The sequence below is a fragment of the Sphaerodactylus townsendi genome, linkage group LG15, assembly GCF_021028975.2.
Source record: "Sphaerodactylus townsendi isolate TG3544 linkage group LG15, MPM_Stown_v2.3, whole genome shotgun sequence".
In the NCBI taxonomy this organism is placed as follows: Eukaryota; Metazoa; Chordata; class Lepidosauria; order Squamata; family Sphaerodactylidae; genus Sphaerodactylus; species Sphaerodactylus townsendi.
The window spans coordinates 20,161,405-20,182,766 of NC_059439.1; the positions used below are offsets into that span (position 1 = coordinate 20,161,405).

Genomic DNA, 21,362 nt, shown 5'->3' on the forward strand with positions numbered 1-21,362 from the left:
TTCTTTTATTTCTGTTTTTCAGTAAAAATCGTTGAGACCTCAGCTGGTTGGAGTTATTGGAGAAAAGAACCCAGCTTTTACTGAAACAAGCGTGGCTCTCCCAGGCTTGCTTTCATGATATGTGACAACCTGTTTTTTTTTCACACATTTATAGCTGTGAGGTTATTGTTAGTCCTTTATTAGAATGGGAATTCCAGCATTTGAGAATGTATGTGAGTTCCTTTGAGTGCCATGTATTAAGGAAGGTAGATAACTTTCTAGAAAGTGCAGTTTAATTGATAAATTATTGGAGTCTTAATAACATGCCAGATTTATTATACTGAAAATTTGTTGGAATTCTTTTAGATAATTGAACATGTGGATATATGAGGAGTCAACCAGCTTTTCTGTTGGCGGGAAAGGATTTTGACCACCCACAATGGCTATGCTAGGGATAATAAGACCTATGTGGGGAAAAATGATGTGGGGCTGCGTGCTATAGTAAGGCTGAGATTGTGCTGGATCCAGCCCATTACAATTCAGAAATTGGTTCTGTAAATTACAATTGAAATACATTTTAGAAGCTGTTGACAAATAGTTTAATTCTGGGCAGAATATTTCCATGACATAATGCATAACTTCTCTTGCAGTGTGGCAACGAAGCACTATCAGCATGTTTTGGCCTTGGCACTTGCCATAAAGGAAATCAACAACAACCCCATGCTTTTGCCAAATGTCTCTCTGGGACTGCACGTCTATGATAGCTACTTGGACGGACGGATGACTTATCAAGCCATCCTGAAACTGCTGTCTGCTCGGCATAAAAGTGTCCCCAACTACTGGTGTGGTGGCCAGAAGCTGATGGCAGTTGTGGGTGGTTTGCATTCAGAAACTTCCATCCAGATAGCAACCATTCTAAGCATCTACCTTATCCCACAGGTAGTGTATGGGACATAAAAGTTTCACGTGTAACCCCTTATTCTCTTTCGTGTTATTTTTAAGGAGTAGTCAGGTAGTTCAGAGAGTCAAAAAACAGACAGAAACTGACAAACCCAGACCAAAGAAGAAATGTTCTTTCTGGGGGTGTGTTATCCAATATTTCATAAGGCAGGGTATACAGGCCAGGGTTACAGGTGGGTCAGGTGCATTTTCAGCAGGTGCTAATAGACAGTTCTAGCTTACACACTGACACATGAAAAGTGCTGTAAGGAATGGATGGATCTCTCAAATTAACATGGAAAGTGAATATGGTAAACTCAGGAAAAAAATCACACATGTAATTGTAAACATGTAATGATGTTTTCCTCCACTGGAGATGCCATCCAGCATACTTTCTAGGAAGTAAGTCTCATTGAATTGAATGAGACTTACATCTGAGTATACCAGTACATATGAAAATATCAAATCTGTGATAACTTAACTGCCATGGTGCTGCCAAACATTTCAGATGGATGAAGAAATGTGTGGCATTTCATACTATTAATAGCAGAAGAGTTTTAGGTTCATACCCTCCCTCAAAAGGGCTTACAAACTCATTTCCTCTTCCTCTCCCCACACCCTTCTGCACATGCAGAATAATGCACTTTCAAACCAGCTTCAGTGCACTTTGCAGTTGGATTTTACTATGCGAAATAACAACATCCACTTGCAAACATTTGTGAAAGTGGATTCAAAGTGCATTATTCTGCATGAACGGAAGGCCCCACCTATCTCACAAGATGTCTGTTGTGGGGAGAGGAAGGGAAAGGATCTTGTAAGCCACCTTGAGTCTCCTTACAGGAGAGAGAGGTGGGGTATAAATCCAAACTCTTCTTCTTCTTCATCAGATCACAAAACAGTTCCACGGGCTCATGCATAAATATTTGTAAGATGAATTTGGACTTTATTGAAGGAGATTTAGGGAGAAGTAATTAATGACCAGTTTGGAGATACTCTATTCAGTCTCCTAAAAATGTGTTTTATTTTAGCTCCTATATGGATCCCTTGCTCCTGTGTCAAGGGGGAAGGCCCAGTCCTCATCTGTTTACCAGATGGTTTCCAGCGAAGCCCATCAGTATACTGGGATTGTTCTTTTGCTGAAGCATTTCAGGTGGACGTGGGTTGGGCTTTTGGCTGTGGATGATGACTATGGGGAGGCGTTTGTGCAGTCTTTGCTGCCAAAGTTTTCCGAGAATGGCATCTGCTTTGCCTTTATGGGAAGAACACCCAAAGTGTCTTTTATTCCAGGAGTTACAGAATTTATAGGCATTCTGGGTAAGGCATCTTCAGTTCTGATCAAAAGCCAAACCAACGTGACAGTCATCTATGGTGACGTCCAGTCAGCCTTTGGACTACAGCTGATGCTGGCCGCAATTGACTTTAGTACCGGGATCCCCATTGACAAAGTGTGGATTACAACGGCCCAGTGGGATCTGTCCTCAAACACCTTTTATAAAATGCCCGACATCCAGGTTTTCCACGGTGCCTTCTCTCTTGCAGTTCACACAAACGACGTGCTTGACTTTCATAAGTTTGTTCAGCACAGAAACGTCGACTCGTTTAAACAAGATGGTTTTGTCAGGGAATTCTGGCAACAGGCTTTTGGATGTCTCCTGCCACAGACTCCTGAAGACGAGAAGAGCGAGGAAATGTGCAGCGGGGAAGAGAAGCTGGAGACCCTTCCAAGACTGATTTTTGAAATGAGCATGACAGGCCACAGCTACAGTATCTATAATGCTGTCTATGCTGTGGCACATGCTTTCCATGGAATGTATTCCCTCAGAGCCAGAGACAAAGCAACCGTGCATGAAGATGGGATATTGCTTGAGAATACTCAGCCATGGGAGGTAAAGCCGCCTCAGAGATGCATCTCTATTAGGTCAGGGCTGTGCATGGAATAAACACATTCCGTGGTTTGAAAATGCCTCCTAAAGGGGAAAAGCACTCTGCTTGAGTATTTCCAGTGTTGCTTGCCCTACCATTTCAGCAACTGAGGCTCTTTAATGTGGTATCTGTTTGTGGGTTTTCTCTTCGTCCCAGAATTCCTCTTGCTGTTTTTCCTGGCCTATAGAAGATGACTAGCTATCTCACAGTTATAGTAATGTTATCTCACCCTGGACTAGCAGCTATCTGTCTGTCAGTCTGCTCTGTTTCAATAGGCATTGGGCAGTTGATGACATATATGGTGTTTTACTTGTTAAACTTGTTTTGTACACTAATGGTCAATTATTGGTTAAATGTTGTTTAAGATGGCATTGTCTCGGAGCCCTTTTTTCCTTTAAGAGGCAGGATATGATTCTTCAAATAGGTTTGATATTGGAATAAAATAAATAAATAAATAAATAAATTTCCCAATTTTCATACCAAAGTGGGTCAAAACAGCTCAAAATATTGTTTGTTTGTCTCTCTTCCATTTTATCCTCCCCACTACTCTGTGTCCCACAGATGCAGAATAACACACTTTCAATCCACTTTCACTATTGTTTGCAAGTGGATTTTGCTATTCTGCACAGAAAAATCCAGCTGCAAAGTGCATTTAAAGTGGATTGAAAGTGCTTTATTCTGCATGTTCGGAAAGGGCCCATGAGGTAGACTAGGCCAGGGGTCTGCAACCTGCAGCTCTCCAGATGTTCATGGACTACAATTCCCATCAGCCCCTGCCAGCATGGCCAATTGGGCTGATGGGATTTGTAGTCCATGAACATCTGGAGAGCCACAGGTTGCAGACCCCTGGGCTAGGCTGAGAGTGCAGGACTGGTCTATCTGTCTGTCTGTCCTAATTCTGGGGGGAAGAATTAGGACTAATAAAAGGAAACTTTTTTTCACGCAACGTGTGATTGGTGTTTGGAATATGCTGCCACAGGAGGTGGTGATGGCCACTAACCTGGATAGCTTTAAAAGGGGCTTGGACAGATTTATGGAGGAGAAGTCGATCTATGGCTACCAATCTTGATTCTCCTTGATCTGAGATTGCAAATGCCTTAGCAGACCAGGTGCTTAGGAGCAACAGCAGCAGAAGACCATTACTTTCACATCCTGCATGCGAGCTCCCAAAGGCACCTGGTGGGCCACTGCGAGTAGCAGAGTGCTGGACTAGATGGATTCTGGTTTGATCCAGCTGGCTTGTTCTTATGTTCTTATGTTTAAGGACACTCATCAAGATCCCATAGCAGAGTAGGGATTTTGAAACTGTTTCTCCTATATCCCAATTGGTCATGTGAATCTCTAGCCCACACCGGCTGCCCTAGATGGATTTGATCTCTCAGAGAAACTTTGTGGAGCAAGCCTGATCACATGGAGGAGTGCTCAGTTTTTGATTACGCGAATGGGCTTTCTTACAGTGTCTGTTTGGTGATCTCTTGCTCTGAATTTTAACATGGTTTGGCTCTTTAATGGTAAAAGTTTGCTGACTCCTGCCTCAGTGTGTTCCAGATGTTCTCTTCATGATCCTTCTAAGTTGCTCAGAACAACTTACAAACACATTAGCTTTTATTTGTTTTTGTTTTTTGACCTAGCTCCACTCTTTCCTGAAGAACATCTCCTTTAATAACACCATGGGGGACCACGTCTTTTTCAGGAATGGAGAATTACAGTTGGGATTTGATATTATAAACTGGGTCACTTTCCCCAACCAGTCCTTCCAAAGAGTGAAAGTTGGAAGGATGGATCCACAGGCTTCTCCAGGGAAACAGTTCAGTATTGATGAACAGAAGATTACCTGGCATAACAAGTTCAAGCAGGTGAGATTTTCACTGGCTGCCCTAGATGGATTTGACCTCTCAGAGAAACTTCATGGAGGAAGTCTGATCACATGGAAGAGTGCTCAGTTTTTGATTATGCGAATGGGCTTTAATTCTTGATGAACAGAAGATTACCTGGCATAGGAGGTTCAAGCAGGTGAGCTCTTCAGGTCATGCTTGAGTCCTCTGAGAGCAAATAAAATGGCTCCTAATAGTTTTTAAAGCAATTCCATTGGATTATTCCATGGAGTTGCCACCACAGATGTCTGTAACGCAGTGTTTGGTTTTGCCAGGGTGAAATCTAATAGCTGTGGCTCAGTGGAAAAGCATCTGCTTTGTATGAAGAAGGTCTGTAGTTTAATCTCTCCAGTTAAAATAGTCAGGTAGCCAGTCAAAATGCCCTCCTCTGTCCCATTATCCATTCTCCCATAGCCACATGTTGACTACCACCCAATGAGATGAAATCTCTGAAAAAAAATTATTTGGATGCCAAATGTCATTTTCATTATGGTCAGGTGGTGCCCCGTTCTCTGTGTACAGACCGTTGCCGTGCTGGTTTTAGCAGAAAAGTTCAAGAAGGGAAGCCATTTTGCTGTTTTGACTGTGCTCCGTGCTCAGAAGGGAAGATTTCTGCTCAGGAAGGTAGGAAACTAAGTGTTGGATCCTTTGCACTTACACAGGTACTTTTCCAGGTGAACAAATGAAGGCCCTGCTGAATTAGACATATGGTTCACCAAGCCAGTATCCAGTTTCCCACAGTGGCCAACTTGATGCCCTAGAAGACACACTGCAGGAGCACAGAGGCCACAACCATGCCCAGTTGTCACCCTTCTAAGCAACTGGTATTCAGAAGATTTCTGCCTCTGAAAATGGAGGCTCCATTTAGTCCTGTTGGTGGGTGGCTAAGTGGGAAACTGTCCTCCACGATTTCTTCTCATTCCCTTTGAAACCCATAGTCACACTGACAATTTCTGAAGGGCATAGCACACATGAGGAAGAAGAAGAAGAAGAAGAAGAAGAGTTTGGATTTATATCCCCCTTTCTCTCCTGTAGGAGATTCAAAGGAGCATACAATCTCCTTTCCCTTCCCCCCTCACAACAAACACCCTGTGAGGTGGGTGGGGCTGAGAGAGCTCTGCAAAGCTGTGACTAGCCCAAGGTCCCTCAGCTGGCTTGTGTGGGAGTGCACAGGCTGATCTGAATTCCCCAGATAAGCCTCCACAGCTCAGGTGGCAGAGCGGGGAATCAAACCCGGTTCCTCCAGATTAGAATGCACCTGCTCTTAACCTCCTACGCCACTGCTGCTCCTATGAAGAAGAAGAACAGTTTGGATTTATATCTCCCCTTTCTCTCCTGTAGGAGACTCAAAGGGGCTTACAATCTCCTTTCCCTTCCCCCCTCACAACAAACACCCTGTGAGGTGGGTGGGGCTGAGAGAGCTCTGCAAAGCTGTGACTAGCCCAAGGTCCCCCAGCTGGCGTGTGTGGGAGTGCCCAAGCTAATCTGAATTCCCCACTAAGCCTCCACAGCTGAGTGGCAGAGCGGGGAATCAAACCTGGTTCCTTCAGATTAGAATGCACCTGCTCTTAACCACTACGCCATTGCTGCTCCTATGTGAAAATATATTGGGGAGTCAACAACTGTGCCTTAATTTTTCAGACATGAATGACTGCGACAAGTGCCCAGAACATCAGTATCCAAACCAAGACCAAACCCAGTGCATCCCCAAAAGTCTAAGCTTCCTGTCTTTTGAAGAACAACTGGGGATTGTTTTGGTTACTTTGGGCCTTTTCTTTGCTCTGATGACCGCAGCGGTGCTAGGAATCTTCATAAAGAACCAGGAGACGCCCGTCGTCAGAGCCAACAACCGGACTCTCAGCTACGCTCTTCTAATCTTCCTGTTGCTCAGCTTCCTCTCCCCCTTGCTGTTCATTGGCCAGCCAGGGAAGGTAGTTTGCATCCTCCGTCAAACTACGTTCAGCCTTGTGTTCTCCTTGGCTCTTTCTTGTGTCTTGGCAAAAACAATCATCGTCATCCTGGCTTTTGTAGCCACCCAGCCAGGAACCAGGATAAGGAAATGGGTTGGGAAACAACTAGCAAATGCAATCGTTGTCATCTGCTCTTTCATTCAAGTTGGCATTTGTGCTGTGTGGCTGGGAACATCGCCTCCCTTCCCATATCTTGACTTCAGCTCCGTCCCTGGAGAAATGGTAGCCACATGTCATGAAGGCTCCAGCCTCATGTTTTATTGTGCAATGAGTTACATGGGCTTTTTGGCTTTGGCCAGCTTGACTGTGGCTTTCCTAGCCAGGAAGTTGCCCGGCAACTTCAATGAAGCCAAGCTGATAACTTTCAGCATGGTGATTTTTTGCAGCGTTTGGTTCTGCTTTGTTCCGACTTACCTGAGCACCAAAGGGAAAAACATGGTGGCTGTGGAGATCTTCTCCATCCTGGCTTCCAGTGGTGGGGTCCTGCTCTGTTTTTTTACTCCCAAATGTTTCATTATTTTGGTCAGACCGGACCTGAACAACAGGGAGAATCTTATTAAAAAAAAGAAATAGCAGCATCTAAAAGCCTTGAATTTCTGTCTTCGTCTTGATTCCTTCCTAGAGTTGTTGGCAGTGGATGTCAGGACTAATGTAACCTACTTATCCTTGGCCACATCAATCTCCATTGGAGACTTAGGAAATAATATATGACAGCACCCTGTGGCTTAACAAACAAATATGAAATTGCTTGAACAAATTAAACAAACTTTTAATCTTAACACAACTTTCTATCATTTAAGGATAAATAATAGTGAACATATAGTGAATATATATATACAGCACAACGCAATGGTACAAAATCTTCAATGCTGTTTTAAGAAAAAGCACTCAGAACAGTTGCCACCACTGACAGTGTCCAGTAATGAAAGAATAGCAATAAAGTCCAAACTATTAATCAAGCAGGGCTTCTTTCTCTCATCTGGCCTTCTGCATCTGATGTAGCTGCTGCAGGTCTTCCCTCAATTTGGGCCTGTAAAAAAATAAGTCATTCCCTCAATTAAGCGGTAGGCCTTCCTTCTCCTGCTGCAGACCAGTTCAATAGAGGAGGGTTACATAGTTAACAAGCTAATATTTCCATGACATTGGGGAAATTCTAATATACTTTCCTTTCTTATTGGGCCCAACACATACCTGTAAAAAAGATAAGTCATTCCCTCAATTAAGCTGTAGGCCTTCCTTCTCCTGCTGCAGGCCAGTTCAATTGAGGAGGGTGGGGCTCTTGCAGTTGGTAATATGTAAGCAAGCTTACCAACTGCACATGCTCAGTGAGCTTTTATCCCCTGGGCCCTAAGATCCAACAAAACAAAAAAATACTAAAATGGCATGGGTTACACTAAGTTTCTTTTTCGTTTCTCTGAGTCCTCCAGTCCCTGCAGCTACAGAGAACTTCCCACCCACGCACCTCATATATACTGGAACTGGGGGCAAGAACCCTCAGTTCCAGCACCCTGTAGCTAGGGTGACACAGATCAATAAAGTTTGTTCCTTTTTTTATGAAGTTGACTTTGTTTGAGTATGTTCAGCCTTACAGTGGAAGCGGTGGCTTGAAACACCGGAAACTCTCATGCTATCTGAATGGGCAACTGGAGATATCAGAGCCTAACATAGAAAGTAGGGTATCTTGACCCTTGTCACCCCATTGGGCATTTACAAAAGAGAAGAGAAGGCATGGCTGTGGGGAAGTGTGTTTTCGAAACCTGTTCTGGAAAATATCTTTGAACGCTGATCCAATCAATTTTTCTGCATGTGAAAAAGAAAAGGTAAAGGCACTTTGACCTCCAGATAAGGCTATGCTGGGAAATACAGGATTGTGTAGAAAAACCATGGTATGGCTACTGTAAGGAAGGGAGCTGGGCAAATTTGAGTAAAAAAAAATCTGTCTGGAGGAAATTCAATTAGACGGAGACAAATGCTATAAACTATTCTTCACCACACTTGATCCCCTCCAGATGGTGCCAAATGCATACATTCAGAGACTGCCATCATGTATAACTGTTTGAAATCTTTATGCAAAAACCCAAAACAAAACAGGGCTGATGACATTCCCACTAAAACAGTGATGGCGAACCTATGGCACGGGTGCCAGAGGTGGCACTCGGAGCCCTCTCTGTGGGCACGCGCACACAGAGTTCGTTATGTGGGGGCGGAAAATCACCCCCCCCCCACACACACATATATCTAGGCTGGTCTGGGGCACTGAGCATGACGTGCACGCACTGCGGTGAGCAGGAAGGACTTGGCTGGCGGGCCTGGTGCCTGTGCTCCAGGTGGTTGCTGCCCGAGGGGGGCAGGTGGTGCAGAGGAGGCAGAGATGCTTGAGAGGCACAGAGCGGTGCATGCAGGACTTGCTGGAGGCTAGAGCAGCCTGGCCCCTGCTCGAGCAGGTGGGGCGGAGGAAGAGGGAGCCAACCGTTTTTTCTAAACGAAAACCTCAGCATTCAGGTTAAATTGCCAGGTTGGCACTTTGCGATAAATAAGTGGGTTTTGTGTTGCAATTTGGGCACTCAGTCTCAATTTGGGCACTCAGTCTCAGCTTTTTGGGTCTGTTTCCAGGGTGGGTGTATTACGTTTTATGAAGTTTTTGTCGGATGCCGCTGTAATTTTATTTAATCCGCTGTTTTAATTGGGATTTTAATGTTATTGCTGTTATGATTGTGTTGTTCACCATCCAGAGCCCTTCGGGGGAGGGGGCGGTATATAAAATTGATTATAAATAAATAAATAAAATAAATAAAAAGGTTCACCAACACTGCACTAAAACAGTCCCTTCTCACTGGTCACAGGGTGTAACAGACTTCCCTCTGTGATACGCCTCTGAAGATGCCAGCCACAGATGCAGGCGAAACGTTAGGAACAAGATCCACCAGACCACGGCCACACAGCCCGGAAAACCCACCACAACCACCTCTGGATGGCTCTTGTGTTGAAAACGTTATGGGGTCACCATGAGCCATTTGTGACTTGATGGCAATCCCCCCTTACCTGACAAGAGAGAAAATGCAGCACAAAATGGCAGAACCGAATTTTGACACAAAGAAGTCATTTGAGATGGATGTGGTACGGTCCACTCTGTTCTGCCAGAAACTGACGAGGAGCAACGGAAGAAGAAAAGCTGGTTTTACTTTTAATTTTTGTACTGACTACTCTGTGTGTTCCATTGGGTGTTTTGTTTATGTAGCGGTATGTCGTGATGAATTTTCCCGATACATCCACATTATTTGGAGGGACCCTGAGTTCTCAGGATGTGGCTGAGAAATTTGGAGTTGAGGTATGCCACTATACCCTGTTTTACAGCCTTTGGTGAGCGAATGGAACAACAGCAATTCTTGTGTGGAAAAATACAGGGTTGGGGAGAGAGAAATGGAATTCCAAATGCCCATTTGTCACTTTCATCTGCTGAATGGGGATCTGGCTGGCTTGGGACATGGTATGTAGAAGCCCTGTTTTTTTTAAAAAAACATTAAGTTTCTGAGGAGGTGATATATTAGTTTCTGGAACATTGAGTGACTTGGCTTTTACAAGCAAGAAATACTCCTCATTTTGCCCTTTTTTGTTTTCTGACCAATAACCCAGTGAAGTTGGAATACATTGTTTTCCCTCACAATCCACGTCTACTAAGCTATTTTGGAACATTCTCTACATCTATAGGAACACTGTCTGCCTAGTGTTGTAAGCAGATCTCTGTCTGGTCTATAAATGTATAAAAACAAGGCAGGTATGATAGAACTGAGTTCTGAGGGCATGAAACAGATTGTACTATTCAAGTAGAATTCCAGCAAGAATAAAATAAAATGCCTATCTGCCCACTTAAGATGAGGGACCTCTGGGAAATTGCAACTCTTGCCCTCCACTGCTCAGTTAATTAGTGAGAGGAAAGTGGGACCTAAGAAAGGAGAGATTGCCTGGGGATAATTTTTTTTAAAGGCCATGGCAATGGCTAAGTGCCCTTCAAGGGTAGGATTGCCAACCTAGACAACAATAATTGTCTAGAAAGGACTTGACGTTATATGCTACAGGACATGAGTGGCTGTGATCCTTCTGGTCAGTGGTTCATCTTGTCCAGGGATGTCCAACTCCGGTGCTTCAGATGTTCATGGACTACAATTCCCATGGCCAATTGAGGATGCCAGCAGGGCCTGATGGGAATTGTAGTCCTTGAACATCTGAAGCACTAGTGTTGGACACCCCTGATCTAGTCCAATGTCCTGTTTCATCTAATGGCCAACCGGTTGCCCTGGAGGGCCACAAAAGAGGGCATGGAGGTCAAGGCCTTGCCCTGATGTTGCCGCAGAGAATGAGCATTCAGTTTTTGCAATGTCCTGATGCGACTAGTAGCTGATAAACCTCTCCTCCATGAATCTGTGCAATCCCCTTTTACAGCCATCTAAATAGGGCATCCCTATATCCGCTGGAAACAAATCCCAGAATTTTGTTGAGTGAAAAGTAGAATCATAGAATCATAGAATACGAAGAGACCCCAAGGACCATCAAGTCCAACCACTTGCAATGCAGGAACACACAATCAAAGCACTCCTGACAGATGGCCATCCAGCCTCTCTTTAAAAACCTCCAACGAAAGAGACTCCACTACACTTCTACATAGTCAGCGGTGGGATCCAAAAATTTTAGTAACAGGTTCCCATGGTGGTGGGATTCAAACAGTGGCGTAGTGCCAATGGGGCTGGGCGGGGCATGACGGGGGCGTGGCCAGGCATTCCGGGGGCGGGGCATTAATAATTTCTCTGTTACTGTAAAAAAAAAGTTCCTAATTTCCAGCTGGTATCTTTCTGTCCATAATTTAAACTCATTATAGCAAGTCCTATCGTCTACTGCCAACATAAAAATGACTGCCTGTCAAATAATTAATACTTTCAAATACTTAATTTTGTTTCTAGAAATCAAAAGAAGGATACTTTCCTTAAACAAGGAACTTTACCATATTTCTAAAACATGTTTTGAAAACAGCCCAACAGGGAGAATTATCCCGTTTTCTACCTTCGCTAACCAGCCACATAGGAAACAACAGGGCTTTATGATTTTTGGACCTAATGGAATTTTTAACGGAAAAGCAGACCCAATTAGTAACCCCCTCTCGGCACACACAAATAATTAGTAACCCACTCTCAGGAACTGGTGAGAACCTGCTGGATCCCACCTCTGTACATAGTGCATTCCACTGTCAAACAGCCCTTACTGTCCGGAAGTTATTCCTGATGTTTAGGTGGAACCACCTTGAGCCCATTACTCCTGGGCCTAGTCTCTGGAGGAGCAGAAAACATGCTCGTTTCCTCACCAACATGACATCTCTTCAAATATCTTAACAGGGCTATCTTAATCTTCTCTCCACTAAGCTAAACATCCCCAGCTCCCTAATGCTCTCCTCGTAGAACATGGATTCCAGAGTACTTCCTTCTGTATGTACTCGTTCCATTGCCTGTTGGTCCATGGCTGTTCTGGGACTCAACTAGAGAGCAACTTGTGACAGCTTTTATGTGAATTTGGGGATCACAGTCCATTCCATTATTCTACCCACAGTCATCAGCCCATGGCGACCTGGCAACATCTGGAGCACATGGCAAGGAACCAGAGCAACTTGGCAGGGGAGGAGAGGGAGAAATGAGACTTCTTTGCTGCTGTTCCTGCAGGAGGTAGAAATGCCCCTTTTAGTTGACAAGATAATAAAGGGAGAGGCCAAATGGAGTTTATATAGCAAGGGGCTACAGGCTTCTTCTTACAGATTTGCCAGTTCGCTGAGGAGAGATGTTTACCTTCCAGGCCTTCCTTATAGCTGGCTGCTATCTCTTCCCTTGCCTTGCGACTGTTAAAGGTAACTCTGGTTTTATCTTCTTTTTCATATATGTTGCTCTTGGAAGAAGGGTAGGATATAAATGGGAGAGGACTGCTTCCACACAGGGGTGACTCATTGCCACTGGGAATACAGAGGCATTTTAGGCGGCAATGGAGTCTGTTCAAGGTGATTATCGGGTTTTCCCTTCCTAATATATTGCAGCCGCCATTCTCCCTTCTCATGCTGTCAGAGGCCTGCCCCCTTTAAAAATAAAAACAGGGCAATAAGTATGTTGTTGTTATATAGCAGTGATGGCAAACCTATGGCACGGGTGCCAGAGGTGGCACTCAGAGCCCTTTCTGTGGCCACACGTGCACAGAGTTCATCATGGGGGGTGGTGGAAAATCATCCCCCCCCACACATCTAGGTTAGCCTGGGCACGATCCTTTACCTGGGAGTAAGCTTGGTTGCTGGCAATGGGGGTTGCTTCTGATTAACCCTCCTAGGGTAGTGATTCACCCATTCGAAGCGTTGCTCAGTTGCTTCACCAAGCTTACTCCCAAGTAACGTGTGCCATGGAGCCAACCATTTTTTCTAAACTAAAACCTCAGTATTCAGGTTAAATTGCTGTGTTGGCACTTTGCGATAAATAAGTGGGTTTTGGGTTGCAATTTGGGCACTCGGTCTTGAAAAGGTTCACCATCACTGTTATATAGATACATCTGCCACTGATTATTATTTTTTGAAGCTGGGGTGTGGGAATCGTGAATCGTGGGCATGAGGGGATAAAGAAAAATAAGTGGTGTCTAAAGTGAGTGGGGAAAGTTCTGAAATCTGCACCATCCCATACAATCTAACCCGCTTTGACTCTGATGTTTCCAGAAACATCAGACCAATGTTGGAGAAGAGAATGGGAGGTGACATTGTATGGATGTTCTCACTACAGTTTGGAGCCAGGATAGAGCAAAGTGTCTCTGGGGAGGAAGTCATAGACAAATAGCTAAAGAGTCAGTCCCCTTTCTCAACTAAATACTCAACTGGCAGAATCCCATCTACTTTTACCAGCTGCTGGACCTCAGATTAGCTTCTATTGATTTCCTCCTCTCTTTGTAGATCCCCCAGCTTGTGTCTTCCCCTTTGTTTTTGACGGGAGACGCTACTCTTCATGCACCAAGGATGGAACTGTTGAGGAGAAGCTGTGGTGTGCCACAACCAACAATTATGATAAGGACAGCAAGTGGAAACACTGTTCTCTTGAAGGTAAGAAGAGCAGAATTGAGCCAGAAAATCTTTGCTGATTCTGCAAGCAAGATGGCTTCCAAAGGAGCTATAAATACTTTTTAGTTTAGGGGACATGTCTGCATATATTACAAACATTTTGTTGGTGATAATGTAAGGGTTTATCTTTACATTATTGGCTTTCTGATGCACCTTTGTATTTTGTATTTCAACACTTGCCTGTGTAGGGAGTGCAAAGCACAGGGGGATAGCAATGGAGTTGTTTGAAAGGGCAGGACATTTTGGGGCAGCTGAAGGTGGAATGAGGACCACAGAGACAACAGTCTAATACAGAGGCCTCCACCCTTTTTGCTCTAAAGGAACATTGGGAATTCTGAAATGACATAATGGGTACAACAACAAAATGTCTGCTACAAAAAGGCTGCTTCAGGATTGCAACAGCTTAACTTCAGTAGCACAATATAGATCCTTGTCCTGTAGCGGCAACTCCTGCCAAAGCAGCGTTGCAAAAATCGGCACAGCCAATGAAATACCCAGTAGTCCATTCAAAGCCTTGCTGGGCAAAAGCCCTTTAGCCTACTTCCTAAAAATATTTGATGGGTTGCAGAAAAGATGTTGGTGGGTGCTCTGTTGGGGACCCCTAGTCTAGTGGGAAATGGCAGAGCAAATAGGAGGGCTGGCCTAACCTCACCTGTATCTAGTTCCCGAATAATCCCCCTGTAGGGTTGCTAGCTTCCAAGTGGAGCCTGGGGATCTCCCAGAATTTCTACTGATCTCCAGACTAGTTCCCCTGGAGAAAATGGCTGCTTTGGAGGGTGGACGACCTGTTGAGGACCTTCCCCTCACCGGGTTCTATCTCCAAACCTGGAATTTTCCAGCTCAGAGTTGACAACCCTATCCCCTAGTAATCAGTTGTTTGCCTACTTTTCTCTCCAACAACATCTCCTCACTGTGGTTTTCACCTTGTTCGTTTTTCAGAATACGGAGGCAATTCCAATGGCAAACCTTGTTTCTTCCCCTTTGTGTACAAGAACCAGACTTTCTACACCTGTACGGATGAGGGCAAAGCAAAGGGAAGATTCTGGTGTTCTACCACAAGCAACTTTGACCTGGAGCCTCGATGGAGCTTCTGCGCTGACATCCGTAAGAAAAACAAGGGGGGCCTCGGTTAACTGAAATGTGTTGTACAGACAAGATTGAGGAAAGATTAAAAATATTGTTGCTTGTGCCCCAAGTCTCTGAATAGTGGTAAATTCCAGGGGCAAAACTACTGGAAGGAATTCCCTCTGGAAGAAGATAGGGCACTGGAAAGGAACTTTGGGTGTCTGATACTGTGCCCAAAACATTATTATAAAATAGTATTATTTAATAATAATATGTTTAATGATAATAATAAATGGCTTGCTCTTCAGCGGCTAAAATCAGGAATTCAGTTTCCTTTTTTAGAGTTCCAGTTGTTAACCACAGCCAGGCCTTTTCATTGTCTGCCTTGCCCTTGATCTTCTCCAGAAATTAGGTGTGCAATGCTTTGTTGTGCTGGTTTTCAGTCCTCATTTTATTCACATTTTTGTAAAATGAATTCTTGTTTGGTTTTCTGAGTTTTCAGCAAATGTCTGTTCTTCACTTCGATCAATGCCTGTTCTTGACTTTCATTCGCATAATTGGCCAGCCCATGTTTCTCCTTTTTCACTGTTTGCTTTACTTGCAGTAAGCCTCTGCCACCAGATCTCCGGGGAAGGTATAATTTATCTATGGCCCTTTCCCCACTTACCTTAACCCCTGCGCTACTCTCCTCAAGTAGCACGGGGTACAGCTGCACTCCCCACTTCAGGGGCGGCGAGAACGCAGCCACCCCGACGCCTTTTGACGACGGGGGCTCTGCGCGGGGTCGTGGGGAAGCCTGGGCGAGCGCCAGGAATTGCGCACGCCGGGAATTGCTCGCAGCAACCCTCGGACAGAGGTGAGTGGGGAAAGGGCCAGTATCACTGTGTGGGTGCAAGGCATGGTGGTTCAGTTGGCATGCCAAGTCACATTTGGAGTTTGAGACTGACTAGGCATGTGTACAATGTAAACTTAGCATGAGAGAGGTCAGATGTGTGCATAGCGACCTTGTGAAGGGACTATGCTGAAATATGCATTGAAATCCAAGTCCCGCTCTCTATCTATTTACCAATATTTTCCGAAGAACAGTCTGATTCTGCCTGCCCTTTCTCTGTCCAGGTCTAGATGCAAACCCCAAGGGACCTTGTGTCTTTCCTTTCCTCTACAACGGCACTTCCTATTCCTCATGCACATCGGATGGGATTTCTAACAAGAAGCTTTGGTGTTCTCTCACCAGCAACTATGATGCAGACTTGAAGTGGACATACTGTCAACCCTCAGGTAGGAGGGGCGGGAGAAAGCTTGGTGGTGGATAACAACCATTCCAGGGCCCTCTTTGTCATCACAGAATCCTGAGGGCCAAATGAAATGTGGTAGGAGAGGTTCCATTTGTTTAAAACAGTGCAGGATCTGCGTTAAGAGTCTAGTTTTAACAGGAAAGAGGGCACATAGGGTGATGGGCCATGTATTCTCCCTGTACTTACCTCTCCATATACCCTTTGCACATAAGTCTTTTGTCCAGCCGAGGTATATTTAAGTATTGGAGATTGGCTGAGGAGAAAAGTGATCAGAGAGCATGGCAGAAAGGTGTTGGACTTTTCAGCCATCCTCACTTTTGCTGTTAAGATACCATCACTCCCTTTTCTGAGATGATTGGAGCAATTCAGTGTTTAAATACACAGAACAGGCACTGGCCTACCTAGGCCCCTTCCGCACAGGCAGAATAATACACTTTCAGTCCACTTTCAATGCACTTTGAAACTGTGCTGAATAGCAAAATCCACTTGCAAACAATTGTGAAATTGGATTGAAAGTGTATTATACTGCATGTGTGGAAGGGGCCCTTCCCCCTAGTCTGGCCATTAAAATAGTTCCAGATAGTTCTAATTTGTACAAATGAGATTCCCATCTTAAGTAGGAGTCAAGACTGCTTTGTGTAACCTTTTCAGTGTTATATATTGTCTGTTATTAGTCTCAGTTCTCTTTATTGTCATTATCAATTATTTTTGTTTCTGTTATGATTTATATTTATGCACTGTTTATATGAGAAACAACACAAAATATTCCTTTTAGTGGAAAGAAATCAGTGCTGGAAGAAAAGAATCTGAGGCAAAAATAACGATTCACAAGTTCTTTTCTCACAAGGGAGAAGCAGAAGCAAAGCAGCAATTTACAAACTGACCACAAAAAAGGGACCCCAGTACATACTGGAAAAGCAAACGGAGGTCAATTCACAAGATGTACAAAAAATTGATATCCTGTACCCGTTTATGTATTAAATATTTTATTTAGCCCCCCCCCCCAACAAAAAAAGATAATGTTAGAAACATGTTGTAAGAATCTCCACTGTGTTTTGAGAAAGTTCCTTCAAGGGGCAGTGTTGAGTCAGACAATATATTTTTTCACAAGGAAATACAAAACTGAATCAGGAGTTTTCAAATCAACTGCAGAAAGAGGGGCCATGCTGGCCACTGGAAAAGTAGACCAAGGTCAAGCCACCAAAGAAACAAAAATTAATACCAAATTCCCTTTTACTTATCACATTTTTCTGTGAACTTTATTAAAATATTAGCCCCCAGTTTGTTGAAAAATCACTAAAGTGTTTTTGAAAATCTTCCTCAGTAATTATTATTAAAATTCGACCACCTCCTTTTATATAAGGGAAAAGGAAAATCGAAACAGGAAGTTCTGAAATAACAACTGAAAGAACAGCCATGTTAAAGACTGAAAAAGTAGACCGAGGTCAAGTCACGCAAGGTATGAAAAAATAATATCAAAACCCCTTTATGTGTTAAATATTTTTACTAATTTTATTCATTAAAATAATTTTAACCAGAGGCATAGTGTAAAAATCCCCGTTGTGTTTTGAAAATATTCCTTCAAGGGACAGTATTAAAATCAGACAATATCTTTTTTTCACAAGCGAAAAGAAAAATGGAAACGGGTTTTTTCAGAATGACTACGGAAAGAGGAGCCACTCTAACCACTGGAAAGGATGACCAAAGCCGAACCACAAAAGGTTTGAAAAATTTAATATCAAATACCTTTTAATGTTTAATATATTTTACTTAACATAGGCTCATTCCGCACATGCAGAATAATGCACTTTCAAACTGCTTTCAGTGCTCTTTGAACTGCGGAATAGCAAAATCCACTTGCAAACAGTTGTGAGAGCGGTTTGAAAACGCATTATTTTGCGTGTGCGGAAGAGGCCATAGTTTTATTTATTAAAATAACCTTTGTCAGAAGCATGTTGTAAAAAGTCCCATTGTATTTTGAAAAGCTTCCTCAAGGGACAGGATTAAAATCAGACAATATATTTTTTTTTCTCACAAGGGAGAAGTAAATTAGAAGCCTGGGTTTTCAAAATGCTGGCGGAAAGAGGGTTAACACCCAATACTGGCAGAATCGTCCAATGTCCAGGTGCAACAGGTATGAAAAATGAATATCAAATTTCCTTTTATGTGTGCAATATTTCTGCAAACTTTATTAAAATAATATTAGCAGAAGTATGAGATAAAAAATACCCAAAGTGATTTGAAAATCTTCCTCAAGAATCCCCTCTTTTGCTAGGGTTAAGCGAAATCAAACCAGAGGTTTTTGAATCAACGACAGAAAGAGCTGCCACAGCAGATACTGGAAAAGTAGACCAAGGTCAAACCACAAAAGGTATGAAAAATTAATATCAGATTCCCTTATTAAATATTTTCTGTGAAAGAAGTATTAGTGTTAGGAGCAGCAGTGGCGTAGGAGGTTAAGAGCTCGTGTATCTAATCTGGAGGAACCGGGTTTGATTCCCAGCTCTGCCACCTGAGCTGTGGAGGCTTATCTGGGGAATTCAGATTAGCCTGTACACTCCCACACATGCCAGCTGGGTGACCTTGGGCTAATCACAGTTCTTCAGAGCTCTCTCAGCCCCACCCACCTCACAGGGTGTTTGTTGTGAGGGGGGAAGTGCAAGGAGATTGTAAGCCCCTTTGAGTCACCTGCAGGAGAGAAAGGGGGGGGGGTATAAATCCAAACTCTTCTTCTTCTTCTAAATGTACAAATGTTTAAAAATCCCTGAAGAGTTTTCAAAAATTTTCTTCAAGGATCATTTTAAAAATCAGACCATTTCTTTTCACTCCAGGGAGATTTGGGATTTTTCAGTCTACAATAGAAAGAGGAGCCTTACCAGATACTGAAAAAGGAGACCAAGACCAAGTCACGAAAGGTATGAAAATTTTGATGTAAAGTGCCCTTTTATTTATTAACCATTTCAATTAATTTAATTTTTGAAAATATTTTAAAATCAGAAGTACATTTTTAAAAGTTTATTTTGAAAAAAAAAATCTTCAGGGCCAGTGGTGGGATCCAAAAATGTTAGTAACAGGTTCCCATGGTGGTGGGATTCAAACTGTGGCGTAGCGCCAATGGGGATGGGCAGGGCACGATGGGGGCGTGGCTGGGCATTTCTGGGGCGGGGCATTCCTGGGCGGGCTGTGGCAAGGACGCAGCCACTGCGCCGGTCCTTGGGCATGGGAAACGAATGCACGCAGGCGCAGGCTGCCACGCCACTGGCGTAATGCCCATTGGGCAAGGTGGGCAGCTGCCCAGGGTATCACCTTGTGGGGGGCATCAAAATGCTGGGTTCGTTTTTGGGTATTTTAGTGGTTTTCCATTTTTGGCCTGCAGGGGGCGCAGTTAGGTTAGCGGCACCAAAATTTCAGCATATCATTAGGAGACTGTCCTTATGCTACCCCCCAAGTTTGGTGAGGTTTGGTTCAGGGAGTCCAAAGTTATGGACTCCCAAAGGGGGTGCCCCTATCCCCCATTGTTTCCAATGGGAGCTAATAGGAGGTGCGGGCTACAGTTTTGAGGGTCCATAACTTTGGCCCCCCTGAACCAAACTGAACCAAACTTTGGGGGTACCATAAGGACAGTTTCCAGATGATACCCTGAAATTCTGGTGCTGATACATCCAAAAATGCGCCCCCTGCAGGAACATCCCAGAAATTTGCTCAAGAATCTTTGTTCTGCATTGAGTTTTCTGTATTTCTGTACATGGGGTTTGCAGGATGGGGGGGGGGCATTTCTGAAGGCACAGTCTCAAAGCTTTCTGGATCTCATCAGGAGACTGTCCTGATGATACCCCCCAGGTTTGGTGCAGTTTGGTTCAGGGGGGCCAAAGTTATGGACCCTCAAAACTGTAGCCCTCATCTCCTATTAGCTCCCATTGGAAACAATGGGGGATGGGGCACCCCCTTTGGGAGTCCATAACTTTGGACTCCTTGAACCAAACCTCACCAAACCTGGGGAGTAGCATAAGGACAGTCTCCTGATGATATGCTGAAATATTGGTGCTGATATGTCTAAAAATGCACCCCCTGCAAGCACCAATGTCCTGGTGCAAAAAAAATTGTTTGTGGTGGAGTGGCCGCCCATGGGAGGGGGGGCATCCAACTCAGGTTTTGCCCAGGGCTACAGTTTGCCCAGGGCTGCCTCGTTACGCCCCTGTGCCATGCACGCCGGTGCACCTCCTGCTAGACTCCTTCCAGTTCTGCACGCTACTGCTGAGAGGAGGGGCGTAACTAAGGCAAAAATCACGTGGCAAAATCACCAATTAGTAACCCCCTCTCAGCACACACAAATAATTAGTAACCTACTCTCGGGAACCTGTGAGAACCTTCTGGATCCCACCTCTGTCCAGGGCCCATTTTGAGAACCAGACTGTCTCCTTCTTGTCGATGATAGGAAGTGTGTCTCCTGGTGTAGGTTTTTTTAAAAAAGGAAACCAGAAACCTTCTCAATTTGGTTTCACCCTTATCTGCTTCCTCTCTGTCCTTTGCATAAAGATAAAGGTAATCCTCTGTGCAAGCAACAGGTGACTACTGGCCCATGAGGTGATGTCACAACACTACATTTACTTGGCAGACTGTGTTAGGGAGTGGTTTGCCATTGATTTCCCCAGTCGTCTACACTTTACTCCTAGTGAGCTGGGAACTTGTTTCACCAACCTTGGAAGCATGGAAAGCGGAGACAACCTTGAGCTGGCTACCTGAAACCGACTTCTGTTGGGATCGAACTCAGGTTGTGAGCAGAACTTTGACTACAGACGACTAGCCCAAGGCAACTCATCAAGCTTCATGTGTAGGAGTGGGGAATCAAACCTGATCCTCCAGATTAGAGTTCACTGCTTTTTAATGGCTGTAAATATTTGAGCTCTGCAAAGTATACAGTATAAACATTTGAGCCCTGTGAAGTTCAGTGTGGAACTACCTTCTGTCATTCCTTGCTTCTTTTCCCCTCCTTTCCAGTGATGTTGGTTCAAAATGTTTCTTTGTCCCCATTAGCCAGTGAATTGAGGCAGAGGACAGGTAAACATTGCATGTGACAATGATATCACATCACATGATGTGTTCTGGGACAGGCTGTTTGGATGAGAGATAAAGTTGCATTCTGTTCCATGTAATGTCCAGAGGGGAAGACATCTCTCTTTGATAGATAGAG

At 44.1% G+C, this 21,362-nt stretch overlaps 1 protein-coding gene across 2 annotated transcripts in view; it reads left to right on the forward strand.

Annotated features, from left to right (window-relative positions):
- LOC125444635 overlaps positions 1 to 21,362 on the forward strand; it is a 47,952-nt gene that overhangs the window by 17,332 nt on the left and 9,258 nt on the right. The window contains exons 2-13 of one of the 2 annotated variants that reach the window (XM_048517156.1): positions 630 to 918; positions 1,947 to 2,804; positions 4,473 to 4,697; positions 5,213 to 5,339; positions 13,647 to 13,793; positions 14,751 to 14,915; positions 15,993 to 16,154; positions 17,535 to 17,630; positions 17,797 to 17,892; positions 18,210 to 18,305; positions 18,447 to 18,542; positions 19,003 to 19,086. In XM_048517156.1, the coding sequence (XP_048373113.1) occupies positions 630 to 918; positions 1,947 to 2,804; positions 4,473 to 4,697; positions 5,213 to 5,339; positions 13,647 to 13,793; positions 14,751 to 14,915; positions 15,993 to 16,154; positions 17,535 to 17,630; positions 17,797 to 17,892; positions 18,210 to 18,305; positions 18,447 to 18,542; positions 19,003 to 19,086 (2,441 nt within the window). The remainder of the gene's footprint in view (positions 1 to 629; positions 919 to 1,946; positions 2,805 to 4,472; positions 4,698 to 5,212; positions 5,340 to 13,646; positions 13,794 to 14,750; positions 14,916 to 15,992; positions 16,155 to 17,534; positions 17,631 to 17,796; positions 17,893 to 18,209; positions 18,306 to 18,446; positions 18,543 to 19,002; positions 19,087 to 21,362) is intronic. The other variant, XM_048517157.1, reaches the window with a different exon arrangement.